Source organism: Miniopterus schreibersii (assembly GCF_964146895.1).
Source record: "Miniopterus schreibersii genome assembly, chromosome: 22".
Classification (NCBI taxonomy): domain Eukaryota; kingdom Metazoa; phylum Chordata; class Mammalia; order Chiroptera; family Miniopteridae; genus Miniopterus; species Miniopterus schreibersii.
In genome coordinates, this window is record NC_138124.1 from 3402934 (window position 1) to 3422077 (window position 19144).

Here is a 19144-nt window from a genome sequence, read left to right on the forward strand (position 1 = left end):
AAAAGGTTGCAGCCATTGAACCAAATCTGGGAAGAGGTGTCTCAGCATCTCATGGTGACAAAGCACCAGGTGGCGTGTTTTCAAATGAAGGCTCTAGCTAGACTGGCTCCTTAAGACTCTAGTGGAAAACACAAATGGAATGAAACTTTCAGATTTTTCTACCCGGAGAAACATGAACTAACTGAAATTTTTCAGATTTTGCTGGACTGTTTTTGTATACAAGTAGAACCAAGGAGATTTTAACATTGGTAATGTGGAAAATGTTTGAAAATTATGGCAACTACAACTCCTGGGTAAGATCACTAAAATATTTATATACAAATAATGGAAATGCACTAATAAAAACAGAGTTAACCATCTGAAGCAGAAATTATCCACGTTTGCACAAATTATCTACATGTCCCTTTGGCAAAGGGGCTGAGAAGGAACCTGTGAGAAACCTGAGGGTGAGGTGGGGCGGGGCGTGATGAATTCTATTTAAGGAATTTTCCACAACCTCCGAGATGAGTTTGCCAATTCAGATACATCAGTGAGATCCACGCAAAGATATGAGGCTGGGCAGGACTATCCCAAAGGAAGGTGGCGTGTGAAGACAACTCCTGGAGGCACAGGCAAAAATCAAGTCATTTCTTGCTTTCTTTTTGATATTTGTGGTATCAGATGATTCTGCTCTTTATTCTCACATTTCCATATTTACCTTTAGAGCGAGTTGCAGTATTTCTCCATAGCTTTTCCTCTGCCAAACACTGCAAATCTGGGGACCTTTTGTAAAGGCTCACGTACCGTTTCTCCTGAAGCTGTATCTGATCTCATCCACTTAGGGCTTCTCTTCATCTTCAAATACTCAGTTTAGCCTCCTACAGGGCAAACAGAGACGTGCTTACTGTCAGTCTAGGTTTCCTAAGTCCCGAACCTCAGCCACCATAGTCATCAGGACGTACTCCAGGGCACCCACCCCCTAGCCTATAGGCAATCTCGGCTGCCTGCCTGGAGGAGAGTGCCTCGTACCAGCAAAATCAGGGCCCTGGGAGTCCTAGTAGGGCTATAGATTGCTAGAGGCAGAGGAGACCTCCGACACTCCCCGATTCACACAGTTCCTTCCTTACGTTTGGGTTCTCTTGCACCGAGTTGGGTACACACTGTTAAAGCAAACACAGGTACTGGTAAAATTATGCTCGTTTTTGTTTCAGCGGCGGTATTTTTCATCACCCACTTTCCCCTCATTTCTTCTTACTCTGATCTTACTCTTCATACTTAAGTCTGCAGAGCTCATCGGCCCATTGGATGGGAGCCACGCAAACTCCCTCGACGGGTGCGGTTGGCTCCCGTGCTGCTGACGAGGCCCTGCTCCGCCCTTGCCCTTCGCGCAGCTCCTTCTGCACGCTGCTTGCTCTAAGGCTGGGTCCCAGGATCTTATTTTTGCAGCGACCCCAGACTACTGTGCTAACTATAAATATTTTGGCTGTGGATCTGCTGTAAATCAATGCTGTGAATGTAAGATTTAACAGAAGCTTAACTGATCAAATCCCAGCTCGTTTTTCGTTGTTGATTTAAAAACATATGCCAAATGGAAATGTTTTGGGGAGGCTTCTTTACTGAAAACTAGCGTGCTAGACGGTTGTGCAAATATAGTACATTTTTAATTAAATCCTACTTCAGAGCTCCAGTCACCGTGAATTTGACAGTAAATAAAAAGGTGAAGTTTTCCAAGATTGATCTTGTTGAAAAGAACTAAATTAATAATGTTTATAAAACTAGTAGGAATATAATACTTGCTTATAAAAGATTTAACCTCCCATCTGCCTTCCCAAATAAATTGGTATTAGACACTGAAATTGCTCATTTTAAATAAATAGAAACAAAAAAAAATCTTTTTGTTTTAAGATATATTTAAATTATTTACAGAAATGTAATACTACAGGGCCAGTGATTATGCATATCTGTATCTATTGATAAGGACTTTCATAATATATTAGGTGAAAGAAGCAGGTTATAAAAATAGTGTGTATACTAAGATGCCATTTAAGTAAATCCACATGTGAATCTGAGGATTCATAGAAAAGAGTGGAAAAATAGACAAATATTCACCAAAAGGTAGAGGGATTCCTGAGATGATAAGCTTTTTCTTTATGTTTTTCTCTAGCCTGCACTGTTGCTTTTATCATTAGAAAAAGGCTATTTCATATGAATTATAAACTCTAAAAAATTATATGGATTGAGAATTCTTGCAGGAAGACTGGGATGAAGGTATATTCCTATAGTAAACTAAAAAGATCAGGTTTCCCCTTTGAGGGTGGTCTGCCAAGGGCTTTTATGCGGGATTGAATCATATAATCAATGTACAGGACACATTAGTTATAGCTCAAAATACAATTTACCTGGATTATTTAAAATAGTAAGATCATATTAATAATATTACAAGTTTTTATATTTTGCTTTTAAAAATTTTTTACCACCCCAAAGAACATAAAAATAAAGAACATATATACCCGAAGAGAGCAAGATATAACCACTGTTTTATATACAATTTAAAATCCCTATATTTTATTTAAAATCTAGCCATAGTTTTGGTCTACTCAATTTGACTGCATAACTACAAAGAAGGTGTAATGGTTTGGCCAATAGATCTAAGAGTTACTTTTATCAGTTTCAGAAAATTATGAAAAGCCTCGAATTAAGGTATATTTGGAATACCTGATAACACAAATATTTAATTATTATGCTGAAAAGATAGGACCTTTAGTAAATAATACCTCCCTGTACATTTTTGTTCTAGGTAAAGAATGGTACCAAACAGAGCTGCAAACTAGGAAAAAAGCCAGTATGACTTCCTAGTACATTACAGAATTTTCCACTTGGTTATATTTTCAAACCCATTAATTTCATGGTGTTTTACTCTCAGTGGGCTTTGGTCCTTGAGGGGACTTCATTCAATGGATGAAGTGAGTTGGACGGCTCACAACTGGGATCTTTAAGTTATTGCACCATTGGCCTGATGCTGGTGTTAACCATTGAGAGCAAACTCTGAAACCAGATGAGCTGTTACCACTGAGTTTCCATCCATTTCCCAGCCACTGACAGCACTACCATGCACAGCTTCTGGAAGGATTACTGGTGTACCCCAAAATAGTTTATTAGCAAATATGTGAAGTAAGTTTCACCACTGGCCTTGATTTTAAAATTGAGATATAATCCACGTACCATAAAATTCACTCCTCTAAGGGTGCAATTCAGTGGTTAAGATTCACCAGCAAGTACAACCATCACCACCATCTTAACTCCAGATCATTTTTATCCCCAAAAGAGACTCCATACCCATTAGTGGTCACTACCTCTTTTCTCCACCACCCTCCCCCAGCCCTTGGCAACCGTTAATCTACTTTCTGTTTCTATGGATTTGCTTTTTCTGGACATTTCATATAAGTGGAGTCATACAGCATGAGCTCTCTGTATCTGGCTTTGGTCATAATGTTTTCAAGGTGCATCCATGCTGTAGCATGTGTACTTCTTCCCTTTTATGGCTGGTAATACTCCATCGTGGTTATACCACATTGTATTCATCCAGTGATGGGCACTGAGTTGTTTCTACTTTTTGGCTATTATATGATTTTGGGGAGGGGTGGGTAGATAAGTTTTCAATTCCCTTAGATACCTGGAAGTGGTATTGCTGGGTCATATGGTAACCCTAGATTTAACCTTTTGAGAAACTGCCAATCTGCTTTTCAAAACCAGCTGAAACAGCATTGTATCGCTCACACATCCCACCAGGAATTGGGTTTCAATTTCTCCATGTCCTTGTCAACGCCTGTTATTGTCCACCTTTTTGTTTATAGTGGGTGTGAAATGGTATCTCACTGTCATTTTGATATGTACCTCCCTGATGACAATGACCTTGAACACCTTTTCATGGGTATGTAAATTAGTTTTTCATCACATTTTAGTCTTTTGCCATTATTTTAAAAAATATTCTTTCTGCCTCTTTCTCTTCTCTTATGGGACTCCCATTATGCATATGTTGGTTCACTTGATGGTGTCCCATGACTCTAAGGCTCTATTCATTTTTCTTCATTCTTTTTACTTTCTGTTCCTCAAATTAAATGTCAATTGACTCACATTCAAGTTTGTCGATTCTTTCTTCTGCCTGCTCAAATCTGATGCTGAGCACCTCTCAGGAATTTTGATTTCAGTTTTATTGTATTTCAACTCCAGAATTTAAAATAATTTCTATATTTTAATTAATATTTTCTATTTGGTGATATATCATTTTCATACTTCAATTCTTTGAATATATTTAAAATAGATGATTTAAAGTCATTGTCTACAAAGTCCAATGTCTGGACTTCCTCAGGTAGGTTACTGACTTGCTTTTTTCCTCCATGTATGGGACATATTTTTTTGTTTCTTTGAATGTCTATAACTTTTTAGGAAAACTGGATATTTTAAATAATAATGGGATAACTCTGGAAATTAGATTTACTTACCCCCTTGCCAAGGGTTTGATGTAGTTGCTGGTTTTTGTTTGTTTAGTGACTCATCTGAACTAATTCTGTAAAGTCTGTGTTCCTTGTAATGTATAGACACTGATGTCTTGTTCAGATAGTTCTGTGTTGAATTAATAATTGGATAGGGATTTCCTTAATCACCTGAAACCAGTAACTCTCCCAGTCTTTGTTGAGGGTTTTGTGTGCATGTTGGAACACCTTCCCTCAACAAGGAAGTTGACTGCTCTGCCCTATGCTTCACTTTCTGCCTGTGCAAATCCTCAAGGTCAATGTGAGAGCTAATGATGCTCCCAGGTCTTTTCTCATCAGGCATACAACCCTTGGCTTGTGAAAAGCCCTATGCATATGCATGCACATCTAAATTCCCAGAGATGTCAGAGCTTTACTAAGTCCCTATAAATACCTCATTCCTCAGCTTTCCCTTTTAAGCTCTGGGTTAGCCTATTGTTTTCTCTTACAGTTATTCACTGCTTCAGGCAGCCAGAACTGCCTCTGATTTTTTTCCCTCCTAATCAATGTCCCTGTGAAAAAGGCTTTTCACATTTGGCAAACTCGGATCAGGCAAAACAAAGATAGCCTTGCAAGTGAGGTCTTCCAGGGAACCACCAGACAACTCAACTAATGACAATTCGCTGGGAATAAGAATTTGAAAGAGCTCTAACCCCCCATTCACCCCTCCAGTGGCATCTACACTGTTGCTTCTCCCTGGACTGTGGACTGTTGTTTTTAAGAATACAACAGAGCTGGAGAGGGGAAGGAGGGAGTGAAAATAGGGCAAATTAAAATGCCACAAAGCTTACCGTTCTGAGATTCAGCTATTTCTCAAGTAAATAGTCTTGGATTGCTGCAAGCCTTTGGGTAATTTCGAGATCTAAAAAAAGTTGACTCTGACAATTTTGCCAGTTTTCTCCTTGCTTTTGTGACGGGAAGAATTTTCAGAGGTCCTTACTCCACCATTTTTGCTGGCTTTAAGTAATTAACATCCTTTTATTTTTCTTAACAAAATGAACCTGGTTAAAACAATAAAGCTACCACCATCGACATTTCTAAGCATTCACATGGTTCAAGCTCGACTGTTCTATAAACAGCAGTAGCTATAGGAACAACCAAACTGGATACAGTATGAGTTTTAGAAAATGTCCGCACTCCAAATGAATGTTGCCATCATTTCTCAGTAAGCAGACTCAGAGTTTTAGAAAATCCTTTCAGTATACAAAAAAAGGAGGGAGGGAGGGAGGGAGAGAGAGAGAGGGAGGGGTGAATGAATCTTGGATCATTATAGTCCCTAAATTGCTATAAGACACAAAACTTGATATTTGTTGCCACAGGTAGCAAGGATAACCTGCACTCCACTATAAAGTGAGTGGATAAATAAACCTGGCCAACTTTGCAAGCCTCTTAATTACACAAAGAAATGATCTCCAAATGCTCCACCTTTTGCCCAGCCACTGCTGGTGTAAATGCACATTGTTTATAATGGGTACAGAGAGGATACTTGGATTGTCTTTGTAAAATTTCAAACAAGTTAAAAGTATTACATATCCTTGTCCCAATGAGAATGCCGAGTATCAGGTTAGCACATTTCGTTTTAAGCGATGATTGTAAAGGGTGAAATAGAAAGATGCTGCATTATAGTTACTGTCGTTTAAATGACAGGCAGCAGCCACTTAAGGCCTGACTCACATTTGCGACCGTTCACGCCACATTTTTCACCTGCCAACTTACAGGCACGTAGAGGTTCCGCTAAAACTTCGATTATTCCAAAGGATGAAAGAAGTGTGATATTTTGATGTAGATCTTCAGTACCTATTATACTATGAGCCTTTGAAGGCTGAACAGGCCGAGTCATGAAAGGGACAAGAGGAAGTGAGAACAGTGGAAATGCAGCTGGAACATACGGAACGTTCTGCCTTCCCCGTTCTACGTGGAGAGTCTGCTTTCCGGGCAGCAGGTGGTGTGACTGTGAAAAGATCACACATCTGTCAGTAACTAGGTAGGATTTTTAGCACTGTTAGAGCCTAGCATTACAGATGTAGGGCAGCGAACAAAGTTCCAGAAACCAGATTTTAGACAAGTCTGACATTTTTTTGAAAATAATTTTCCTACCAAGGAAACCTTCTTGGTTCCCTGTTAGAGAAAACACTGTATAATTAAAATATTTAAAAATATAAAAGAATCGCTTCACAGCCACCAGATGAGCATCTGGCAGCAAAGCAACACTAAAATCCGTCATTTCAAAGGAAGAGCAAATGTGTGACTCCTCCATTAAGAGCGTTTCTTCTGCCAGAGCAGAATTGCACAGACTTCCCATTTATGGCCTTTATGCAGAAGTCCGAGGCTGAATCTGGACCTACTTTTCCTGTCGCTTCTCAGCGGTATCTGGACAAAAGTGTGTTAAGTACATGAGAGATGTGGGGTCACGGAGAAGATAACCTAATACACCAGCTACTTAAATAAATGTGAACAAGCTGTACCCAGAATCGCCCTGCTAAAAACTGGTAGCAGAAGTAGCTGAAGGCTGTTTTCCACATGTCACACAAATATTTTAGTCACTATAAATTTAATCACAAGCCCAACTAACAAGAAACACCAGAGGTCAGATTTTGTTGTGTTTTCCTCCCTCTTCCTCCTTAGTCAGAAAATGTTTAGATCCAGAAAGAGAAGGATCAGATCTTTGAAAGCCTCAAGTATTCCTCAAAGTCTTCTCACATAAAAAAAATCTTACTGGGAAATCACACATTTCCAAAATTATTTGTCTGTAAGTGGTCTTTCAAAATAAGAGTGTACTTTATTTACAGTCTACGTTTTTATTTTTAAAATCCCTCACAAGTCTTAATATGTTTGCAAAGCTTATGAACTACGTTGCAACTTTACTGAGGGTATGTGCTAGGGCCCTTCGGAACCTCCACAGGGGTCCAACTTCTCTGCCAACTCAGGAACACCCCCACCCCCCTACTATTCAGTACTATCGGGGCCGTGGGGTTTGCTGAAATTTGTTATAAACACGGACAATAACCTCTGGGGAAAGAAAGAGGGAATGAAAAGTATCATCGGGTTATATGTGTTCAAAAGTTCACTTGACAATTTTATCAAGGTATAGTTCTTCAGGGAACTGAAACTAGCTTTCAATTGGAGTTGGGGAGGCACATCAAACTCAACAGTTTGTGTATGAGACACCTGTGTAAAAAGAAAAACACACGAGACAAAGGGTCCTTAATTTGGGGAGGGTATATTCCAACGCGGGGGAAGGGGGGAGGCATTTCAGGTCTGAAGCTCAATCAGGACACTTCCAAGAGTTCTGCGGTCCCCCTCGTTGGACAGGACAGGATGTAAGGGCCGGTTTGGCCTGGCTGGACTCTCCAGTCCCTCTGCTGCACAAACAGTGTGTGACATGCAGGCAACTGCCGTGCCGAGCTGGCAACACTCCTGAGGCTCTTGAGTGTTTATCAACTCAGTAGGTCAAAAGTCTGCAGACACTGGGTGGAGCAGCAGTAAGCCACAAAACTAACGGTTGTCCTCCTGGAAGGGGAAAAAAGGAGAGAAGGACACTGTGAGTTCAAGATTAAAGTCTCAGGATTCTTTCCATTACAGAGAGTCTTTTTCTTTGTTAAAATAAAGGATTAGGTACGGTCAACACAGCACATAGCAGAAATGTAAATTTCCTTTTAAAATGGAGCCCTGGAATCAGGTAAGGAATGTGTGTGCTCATGTTATTAGCACTTTTCAGATGACATAATATCCCTCAGTTAACAGCAAAAGAAAAACAAGCTTTCTTCATGTTACAATCAGTAGTCTGCTTACGAGAACCAACAGTGCAATGATGATAGAATTTCAAATGCATTATAAAAATCATGTAACAGAAAACCTCACCAATGTAGCTAGAACACACATACACATACACACACACACACCAGAGAGCTTAAAAAACACAATTTAAGGAATCTATCCTACAAATGTAGTCACAGAGATTGGTTCCAGAAGTGATCTCAGAATCTGAATAATAGAGTTTGAGGGTTCCCCTCCCAGCAAAGGCTTTACAAAAGGGGAATTTATAGCACTAAACACATATACTAGAAAAAAATGCTCCAAAATCAATAAACTAAGTTTTCACCAGGAAGTTGGAGAATAAAGAGCAATTTAAGTCCAAAGCAAGTAAAAATCATAGAGCATGTTCTCTGTCCACTATGGAGTCAAACTACAGATCAATAACAGAAAGACCACAGGGAAAGCTCCAAACCTGAAAATTAAACAACACTCTTGGACCTTTTCTAACCCATCGGTCAAATGACTGCTTTCCCATGGGTTAAAGAGGCAGTCTCAAAGGATAAAACCTTACATGAACTGAATGGAAATGAAACTTACAACAAATCAAAAAATTCTGATATCAAGGGAACTATTCCAGGTCTATAAGACTGGTTGAACATTTGAAAACCAATGTCATCCACAATATCAAGAGGCTAACGAAGAAAAATGCATATGGTATTGATGGACTTAGGAAAAGCATTTGACAAAAGACAATATCTATTCATGTGGAAAACTCTCAGCAAACTAGGACTAGAAGGGATCCTTTTCAATTTAATAAACAGAATCTACAAAAAGAACTTGCTAACATATTTTATAGTGATGTTTACTTTCACCCCTTTGTTAACATGGGACTGGAGGTTCTAACCACTGTAATAAAGCAAGAAAAAGAAATAAAAGCCATACAGATTAAAAAGGAAGAAATAAAACTATTTCTACTTTCAGATGGCATGACATGACTGTCTACACAGAAAATGCCATCTACAAAAACACTCCTAGCCTCTTAAGAAGATTCAGCAAGGTTTCAAGCACATAAGATCAAAATTTTAAAATCAACCATATTTCCATGCATGTGGAAGTTGAAATGAAAAACTATAAGATAATATATAATCACACAAAGAAAGTGAAATACTTGGGTATCAACTTAACATGTAAGGACCTGTATGCTAAAAATGACTAAATGCTGATGAAAGAAAGAAAAGAATACCTAAATAAACAGAGACATACTATGTTCATGCACTGGAAGACTCAACATGAGTATGTTAATTCCTTCCAAAATGACCTATAGATTGAACGCAGTTGTTACCAAAATCCAGCACAAGAGTTTTTGGAGAAAAAGATAAGCTTATTATAAAAATTATATGGAAGAGCAGAGGCCCTAGAATAGTTAAAACAATCCTGAAAGAGAAGAATGAAGTGGAGGTATCACTTTACCTGATACATAACTACAGTAATCAAGACAGTTTGGTATCGACTGAGAGACAGACACAGATCAGTGGAATGGAAGAGAGAACACCGGAGAACATCTTCAGGACGTTGGGGTAGGTAAAGATTTCTTAGGACACAAAAAGCACTACCTATAAAATTAAAATGGATAAATCTGACTTGATCAAAATGAAAACCTTCTGCTTTGCAAATTACACTCATAAGGAAAAGGCAAGCATCACTTTTGAGATTTTAACCTAGATTTTCTTAATTTATATAAATTTTAAGTTATTAGATACTTTGTATTACTTTAATTTTAAAAAAAATATTTTCACTGGTTAGAACTCGAGTTCAGATAATTTGCTATACCAGAATGTATGTATTTGTATAAATCACAATTGAAAGAAAACTCTGACACAAAATGATCTTAAATGACAAGTGCATTTTTGAGGATCAGCTAACTAATCTTAACCCTGCTTTTTAAAAAGATAATTATGTGAAGCAAAATCATTCCTAGAAGTGATACATTTCATACCACAGTCATAGAATTTTTAAAAAGGTCTAAGCAATAGAATCCAAATCTATAGACATGTGGGATTTTTACTCACTGAAGCATAATGCCCTTTGGATTGTCATTAACTCCTTATGATGCATGATCAAGGGGGTAGGGTGGGTAACCTGGAAGAGTGATATTTGTGCTACAAAGAAATCCCAAGTCTGTGAACTATTTACTTTTGGGAGACTCATATAATAACACATTGTACCTGCATTAATGATCTAAGTTGTCACAAGGATATCACCAAGTCTACTGCCTTCAGAATGGATTTGTGTTGGGTAGGTTCTTTAAAATGCCAGAACTGTGGCACTAGAGATGTGATAGTTTTAGGGGAGATACTTTTTTAAAAAAAATATATCTTTATTGATTTCAGAGAGAGGAAAGGAGAGGGAGAGAGAGAGATAGAAACATCAATGATGAGAGAGTCATTGATCGAGCCCGCAGCCTGGGCCTGTGCCCTGACCGGGAATCGAACCCTGATCGCCTGGATCCTAGGTCGATGCTCAACCGCTGAGCCACGCCCGGCCGGGCAGGGGGACATACTTTGAGCTAAGCAATCAACTGTACAGTTATGAAAGAGATGCTGATAAATTCTACAAAAAACATCAGACATGACATTTGTTGCTTTAGAATCTGAGCATATTTATAGGCAAGGCTGAAGAAAGAGCATTTCAGCTTACTTTTTAAACACAGAAATACCACTATTCTAAAAAAATAAATCATAATCTTGTTGGCGCATATTGGAGCCCACAAAAATCATAAGAAATGTGGTATTTTTATTGCAAATGTGTTTCCTTATTAGAAACAAAAAGCATATCCTTGACTCATACAGGAGTTCAAGCCAAAAGAATATTAATATTTATTAGACAGAGTTGATCAGAGAAAACCACAAGCCTGTGTACATATTAACTATGGGAGAATCATCTAATAACATATTGTATCTGCTTGCTATATTTATGTTAACTCTCTCTCATGGGAAGATTCCGTGTGCAGAACCACAGCCTTAAATATTGCTTACTGGCTTCTCTACTTGATCGGTCCATGCCCTAGAAATTTAGGAGTGAGATATGTTATGAGAAAAGAAGTTTCAGATGGTTTGGTCATAGTTTAAATCCCCAGTACCTAGTACAGAGTTTGGCACATAGCAGATGGTCAATACATAATTGTTGAGTGATACAATGAAGAAACAGTTAAGAACAATTTATATAAGTCTCTTGAAAAATATTTTAAAATATTTAAAAACATTAAAAAAATGTTATAAAGCTATACTAAACAAAACAGCATGGGACTGGCATAAAGACAGATATATAGCCCAATGGAACAAAACAGCCTAAAAATAACACCCCCTCACGCACACACAGTCAACTGATCTTTCACAAGGAAACCAAGAATACAAAATGGAAAAAGGACAGTCTCTTCAACAAATGGTGCAGGGAAAACTGTGTATCCACATGCAAAAAATGAAACAGGACCCTTATCCTACACAAAAAATCAACTCAAAAGGGATAACAGACTTAAGCGTAAGACCTGAAACTATAAAACTAGAAGAAAACAGGGGAAAATCTTCTTGACGTTGGTCATGGCAATGATCTATGCATAGGACACCAAAAGCACAAGCAACAAAAGCATAAATAGTGAGAGCACATCAAACTAAAACGCTTCTGAACAGCAAAAGGAAAAGGCGACTTATAGAATGGAAGAAAATGTCTGTCCCGCTGTTATATACTGGAAGTGGAAAACTTGTCCAGTTTTACAGGTTCACAGCTAGAAAGGAGTTCTGCCCATAAAGAATCATACCCAAGTTTTACAAATACCTGATGTAGATACCTAAGATGAGATTTTGAATTTAAGAGTTGATGCTAGAATGGGTTAGGATTTGGGGGGGCGTTGGAAAGGGGTGAATTTATTTTGCATGCAAGAAGGACATGAATTTTTGGAAGCCTCCCAAATTCATAAGCTGGAGTCCTAACCCCCAGTACCTCAGAAAGTGACTGCTATGGACTGAACTGTGACACCCCCCCCCCCCCCCATTTCATATGTTTAAGCTCTAAACTCCAATGTGATCGTATTTGGAGATGAGATGAGGGCTTTGGGACATAGATTTCCATGAGACCAGGAGAATGGGGCCCTCATGATGGGATTAGTGCCCTCATAAGAAGAGAAACCAGAGAGCTTGTGCAAGCTCTGTTCACACTCTTTCTGCCATGTAAGGAAGCAAGAAAGTCTTCAAATCAGGAAGAGAGCCCTCACCATAACCTAACCATGTGCAGCCCAAATTTGCACTTCCAGCCTTCAGAACTATGAGAAAACCAATTTCTGTTGTTTAAGTCACCCAATCCATAGGATGTTATGGTGCCTGAGCAGAGTGATACATTGACCTTTTTGGAAACAAGATCATTGTGGGTATATAAGTTAGGATGAGATCATTGGAGTGGGCTCTAATGCTGTATCACTGGTGTCCCTATAAAAAGGGGAAATTCTAACACAGAGACAGACATATATAGAGGGAAGGTGATGTGAAGAGAGGAAGAGGGCCAACTACAAGACAAGAAAGAGGCCTGGAACAGATCCTTCCCTCACAGCCTCAGAAGGAACCAATCCTGCCAACATCTTGATTTCTAACTTCTAGCCTTCAGAGCTGTGAGACAATAGATTTCTTTTGTTTAAGTCACCCAGTTTTGTGGTATTTTGTTGAAGTATCTCTAGCAAACTAATACAATACCCCTGAAAAACCTTCAGTAACCTAATTTCAGATTGGGAAATACAGAACTTCTGAGAATCATACATGCATGGAAAAAGCCAAGATACATGTTGTTATAGTGATAAATAATCCTCTAAGTTGGTGCTCTTCATTTTAATAAATGAACAATAGTCCTTGTAAGGATCAAAAGTTATCAATATGCCAATCATTCTTCTCTGCTATAGATATTTGAAGGTTTGGGTATTTATTATTTATGTAAAATTATAGTAACTTCTTTTTATTTCACTCTGTATTAAATTTAGATTGGAACTAACGCTTATATGGGACTTGGTATTTTAGAAGAATATCAAATGTGTTCTTTTACAATAATGCCAAATGTTCATATTAATTTAACATTGGCTGAAACAATATATTATTTTATGACAAGCAATGCAAACTTAACTAAATATATTAGAAAACATAAAAAATAAGATTACCAAGACCTTTTAGAGTTTACGATATTAAAAATACTGATTTTACTTTCAGCAATAAGGTACTGAGATTCTAGTACTCTATCTAGTTTTCAATTACCAAAAAAGTACTTTAAAGACTATGGTAGAAACTGAAGTCAATGCTTTTAATACAATCTCCATAGCAACATGGGAAGGAGCAAAGTCTGGTGGACCAAATGAAAGCCACAAACTCTCAATTTGAGACCCTAGCATTAACTCACCACAGAGAGCCATGTTTATATCTTGGCATATTATCTCTGCTATAAACACAGGCACTTCTGGCTTTGCTCAACAAAAGGGCATGGGCTAAGTCCTATGTATTTGATACATGCATTTTATTAAACTAATATTATTATATTTATGTTCTGAATCAATATAAGATTATTCGCACTGAGTTTCTGAATACATAAAAGTAACTGGAATATGCAAATACTAAACAAGTTTCCCAAATTTCATATTAAAGTTAACACAGAAATGACTTCATTTGAAGGACCTACTTTACTTTCACAAATTAATTATCATGATAAAAAGGAAGTTTATCTTTTTAAAAGGGTATTTAAAATTTTATTAGCTACTAACAGTGCATCCTGACCATACTGAACTGTTTTCATTTTCTTAATTTGGGTAAGAAAATATCTTCTATAGGAAATTGTGAAATAACAATGCATTAGGGTTTTACTATAGTTTAATGAATTAGTTGATTTTCCTACTATGATATCTTACTAATATAAAGATACTATTACTAATATCAATATTTGCTAATATACACAAAATTTTTTTTTAAAGTCTCAGACTAGATTTGAGTAGTGAGCACACAATGCAATATACAATAGTATATGATAGAATCGTACACTTGAAATTCACATAATCTTATTAACTAATGGCACCCCAATAAATTTAATTAAAAAATTCTGAGTTACAAAAATAGATAATAGTTAACATTTACTTAGTATTTATTACATATCAGGCACCATCCTGGGCTCTTTACATGAATCATCTCACTTAATCCTCACAATGACCTTATTAAATAGATATTATTATGTTCATTTTCTGATGCAAAGGTGAAGCTCAGAGAAGCTAAGTAATTTGCCCAAAGTCTCCCAGTGGAGGGGTCATTATCAGGGCCTGTGCACTTGACCGGTAGGTGCTGCTGCTCCTTGTAGAAGTGCCTATTTCATTTTTAAATTTTATTCATGTTGTACGTAATATACTCAGACCCTGACTCAGTTCTTCTAACTGTAATTGAAATGGAATTCCACTATATTTGGCAATCTGATCATCTAGGATTAGAAGGAGCGAATTAGAAAGGTTTGGAGGAGGGCTTCTGTCTGTAGGCACAGTAACCCAGGAACCCTTAAAACAACAGATGTTGAAACAGGAACTGAAAGGACAGCAAAATAGGATTATTCAGGGTAAGAAAAAGATAAATGTAGTTTTGGGTGGGAGTGGGTAGAGAGATGGAAAAGGTAACTGTCATTGTTGAACACCTATTATGTGCCAGGAGTTTGTCTTCCTCATCTGCTAAGCCTCCTGACGGCCCTGCCTAGCAGGCTGTTCTGACCCCATTTTGAGGCTCAGAGGGGTTCAGCACCTGCCCACGTTCGCTCTCATTCTAGAAAAATGGTTAAAAGGAAACACCTCTTGGCACTGAATAGAGGTAACAAGTTATCTGGAAAATGTACTAACCCAAAATACCACACTTGAGGGATAAGTAAGATATTATAGTACTCTTTTTTTTAACTTTGAAAAATGCAAACTTAGAAAACCTTAAATTTAGAAAAATCTATATGCTGTGGTTGTGCTAATAGGGGATTTTTCATTTGCTGCCCTATTTTTAATTGTCTGGTGCATTTTTTTTTAACTACCAGTATGGGGTTTTTTATTTAGTGAACATTTTTAGCAAATTCAAGGCATTGTGCCAAGAATCAGAGTGGCAAGAGAATGCCATTTGGAAGGGTTAGCAATTCAAAATGCCCACACACACACAGGTCAGCCACACACTTTCAGTTAGCATGCCCATTGAACAGAAGGGCTGGGCCAGTCCCATTCTATAATAAATATTTTTTTCTTACATTCCTTATTGCCTGAGGACTGTTGTGAACAGGGGAAGGGCAGAAAAACACTCCTGCAAAAAATGAGCTACTCTAAATAATACATGCAATAAAACTGCTCTGTATACGAGCAAAAAAGTAATAAGGGGGAGACCAGTTTTCTTACGATGCTGAAAATGTGCACGTCTCCTTGTGTTGTATCTCAGGAAGCCCTCTGTGCCTCGATATAGCTGCTGACTGCACAATACTTTCATGCATGTCGCTCACCCCTCCCTGAACGCCCACCCCTCGCCCAGGTATAAGCCCTGGTGCCAACTCAGGTATTATTACCCCTGGTGCAGCCCCGCCATCGGCGTCTCCCTCAAGGGAAAGAGCTTGGGGTAGACAATCGTAAACATGGGCTCACTACACCGGTGACAGTGCCCCAAGGGGCAGTGCAGCAGCTCCAGGAGACTTCTGGGTAACGAGATGGGTGACAGAAAGTTCAAATCTGGAACACAAGGGAAAATCATGCATGAGTAAAAAAATCAGATTTTTAAAAAAATTATTATTTTTAAATTTTTGTTCAAAATATCACAGATGTCCCTTTTTCTCCCCAATGACCCATTATAGTACTATGCTTTTAAAAATATTTCTCTTTGTTACCAAGTCAGTTCGGTTAGTTAAAAGTACTGTATGTTGAAAATTCTTTTATCTGCGAGGCACGGAATAAAAATGTAACATTATTTAAAAATGAAAGATGTTTTTACATTCTTGATACCGAGAGAAACCCTAAATCTACTCTTTTAAGAGCAACCAGAAGCTGTCTTAAGGTAGAGGCAAGGAAAGGACAAGACCAAATATTCTTTGACAAAAAGGATCAAAAAGGCCTGATTTTACCAGAGAAGCTGTATAAGCTTCTACAAGAGACAGAGAATTAAAGGGACTGGACTAAAGGTTAAAATGAACTTTCATTAAGTTCTTCCGAAACCTGCTGGGCACTGAGAACCAATCAAGCTAAATCATATTTACGGAAAAGAATGAAAGAAGGAAAACAAGAAAATTAAGACGAAAACTAATGAAGCCAAGCTCTTCCTTCCCTCCTTCCCACGAGCTGCCATTAATCAAACAGGGCGCTCCCCGCTCCGCTCAGCCAGAGCTGCACAAAAGAAACAGAAACGTGTGAAGCCAAACACCGCAGGGCCCGCAAGCTGGAGCCCAGACGCACCTGGGTGGCTACCGATTTCAGGTGACACCCAGTGCAGGCGGAAAGGGCCGTAAGGAGACGGACCCTCAACGTCCTCGCCTCATCTTGGAAGGGAAATACAAATGACCTTGTCATCTTTCCCATACCTGTCCAGGCTTATCAATAACTATTTAGAAAAATGAAATTTACTCCTAGGTGAATAATTACAATTTTTGTTTAGTTTTAAAAAAACAGCTTGATTTCGTACTAGCTATTCCTGGAAGATGAATGTTAGGTGTTTTTTTTTTAATGGACTTTCTGTTTTAAAGCAAGTAAAACATTTAGCAGTTTTAAAAATACTTGAGTCCTGGCCAGTGTGGCTCAGTTGGCTGGAGCATCAGCCCACAAACCAGATGGGTCACGGGTTCGATTCCTGGTCAGGGCACATACCCCGGTTACGGGTTCAATCCCATACAGAAGGTGACTGATCGATGGTCTCTCTCTCATATCTCTCTCTGTCTCTCTTCCTTCCTCACTCTCTAAAATAAAAAAATAGTAATAAAAATACTTGAAATGTATTTTTCTTGTCTTTTTCTTTAAAAAAAAAATTACTGATTGATTGATTTTAGAAAGAGAGGGAAGTAGGGAGAGCAAGAGACATGGATTTGCTGCTCCCCTCATTTATGCGTCATTAGTTGCTTCTTGTATGTGCCCTGACCGGGGATCAAACTCACAACCTTGGGGTATCAGGGCGACGCTCTATCCACCTGAGCTACCCAGCCAGGGCTAATACTGCCTTTCTTAAAGCATCTCAGATATCCACTCCACACCTATGACACCTACGCACTGCCAAGTCCTTTCCAAACCAAGAGCTGGCATGCTGTGGTAATCCTGCAGCAACACTGAAGGCAGTTTCCTGGTATTTCTGCCCCCTTATATATATATTTCTCAGATATGAGGAGGTTGTAAGGCAAAAATGTGCCCTTCTGGGAGAGGTACCCAACTGTGCCTTAAGGATAAGATCTTTGAGAATTTTTCCTACTGAAGAAAGTGCCCCTGCCAGGCTTCTTCATCCACCTAATATACATCCCCAAACATCGGTTTCCTTTATGAAAAGCACAGGGTTTAGTTTAACTTTTAACCTCTGTCCTTTGTGACTGAAGACCGTGTTTGAATGAATGCTCCTCTGTCTACCGGGAGTGCTGAGGGGATCAGTGTTGATAAAATAGTAAAGCTTTTTTTGTTATTAAAAAAAGGACCATTGCACAACAATGTGAATGTACTTAATGTCACTGAGCTGAACACTTAAAAATGGATGCAATGGTCAATTTTATGTTGTGCATATTTTACCACAATAAAATAAAAAAAAAAACACACCACCAAAACAGGCCACATGAAACGCAGTTCCTGCGTTCACTAAGAGCAGAACAAAAAGAGTCGCGTGTACCTTTCAGAAAACTGTGGCAGGCGTGGTGCAGCCTCCGCATGGCCAGCTCCTGCAGAGGCAGGATGTGGTCCTTCTCCGTCCCTATGGCCTTCACCTCGGCGGGGAGGAAGACGGTCAGTTGCCCTGATGAAAAGGAAAGCAGCTTCACCTCGGAAACTTGGATGGGAGCACCGCAGCTGCAGAAAGACACGCATTCACAGTCGGATTAGCGGAAAGGAAAAGACTACGTGTGCCAATAAAAATGTGTTAATCAAAATATACGTTTAAAATGTTAAGACGCTGCTGAATTGCTAGGATTCTTTTCAAAGTGAACAGATGCTCTCCCAGGTTCCTTAATAAAACCTGGCACTGCAATCTAAATTCAACAGTTGAAACTGAACGAAATCATTGCTGAGGTCCAGTTACTTCCAGTAAGAACAAACTTATTTTTTTTAATCCTCACCAAGGCTATTTTTTCCTTTGCTTTTCAGAGAGAGTGGAAGGGAGAGAGAGAGGGAGAGAAACACTGATGTGAGAGAGACACATTGATTGGCTGCCTCCTGCATGCGCTCTGGCCTGGCTGGGGATCGAGCCTGCAACCGAGGTACGTGCCCTTGGCCAGAATCGAACCCGGGACCCTTTAGTCCGCAGGCCGACACTCTAACCAACGAGCCAAACCGGCCAGGGCTCAGGACAAACTTTGAAGGAACTTTCCTTCACAGGATCGACACAATTTGTTTTGTGAGTTCTATTTACCCTCATTTTATGACTCTCTTCGTGTTCATGTTTATTGAAATTTTCAAAATTAAAAGGAAAAAGAATACTTTGTTAAGTTGGTTAAATAGAATTTTTTTGGTGTGGAAAAATACCCTACAAAGCAAAGAGGTTTTTTAAATGGTAGAAGATAACTTTATTGGATCCTTTCATAAGCTTGTGGTGAAAATATTCTTGGCCAAGCCCACTGACTGGCCTCGCCACACCCTCGTCCCTGCAGCTGCCACAGGGCTAGCAGAGCTCAGGAGTCTG

The 19144-nt window shown here is 38.8% G+C and overlaps 1 protein-coding gene across 2 annotated transcripts in view; it reads right to left on the reverse strand.

The window, feature by feature from the left end:
- Window positions 1-7712: 7712 nt before the first annotated feature.
- Window positions 7713-19144, reverse strand: part of LRRC28 (leucine rich repeat containing 28) — a 58004-nt gene continuing 46572 nt past the window's right edge. For both annotated transcript variants that reach the window (XM_081124524.1, XM_081124523.1), the window contains 3 exons: window positions 18140-18315; window positions 15858-16017; window positions 7713-8021 (listed from right to left, as the gene is read on the reverse strand). In XM_081124524.1, coding sequence (XP_080980650.1) covers window positions 7949-8021; window positions 15858-16017; window positions 18140-18315 — 409 coding nt within the window. In that variant the 3' untranslated portion in view covers window positions 7713-7948. The remainder of the gene's footprint in view (window positions 8022-15857; window positions 16018-18139; window positions 18316-19144) is intronic.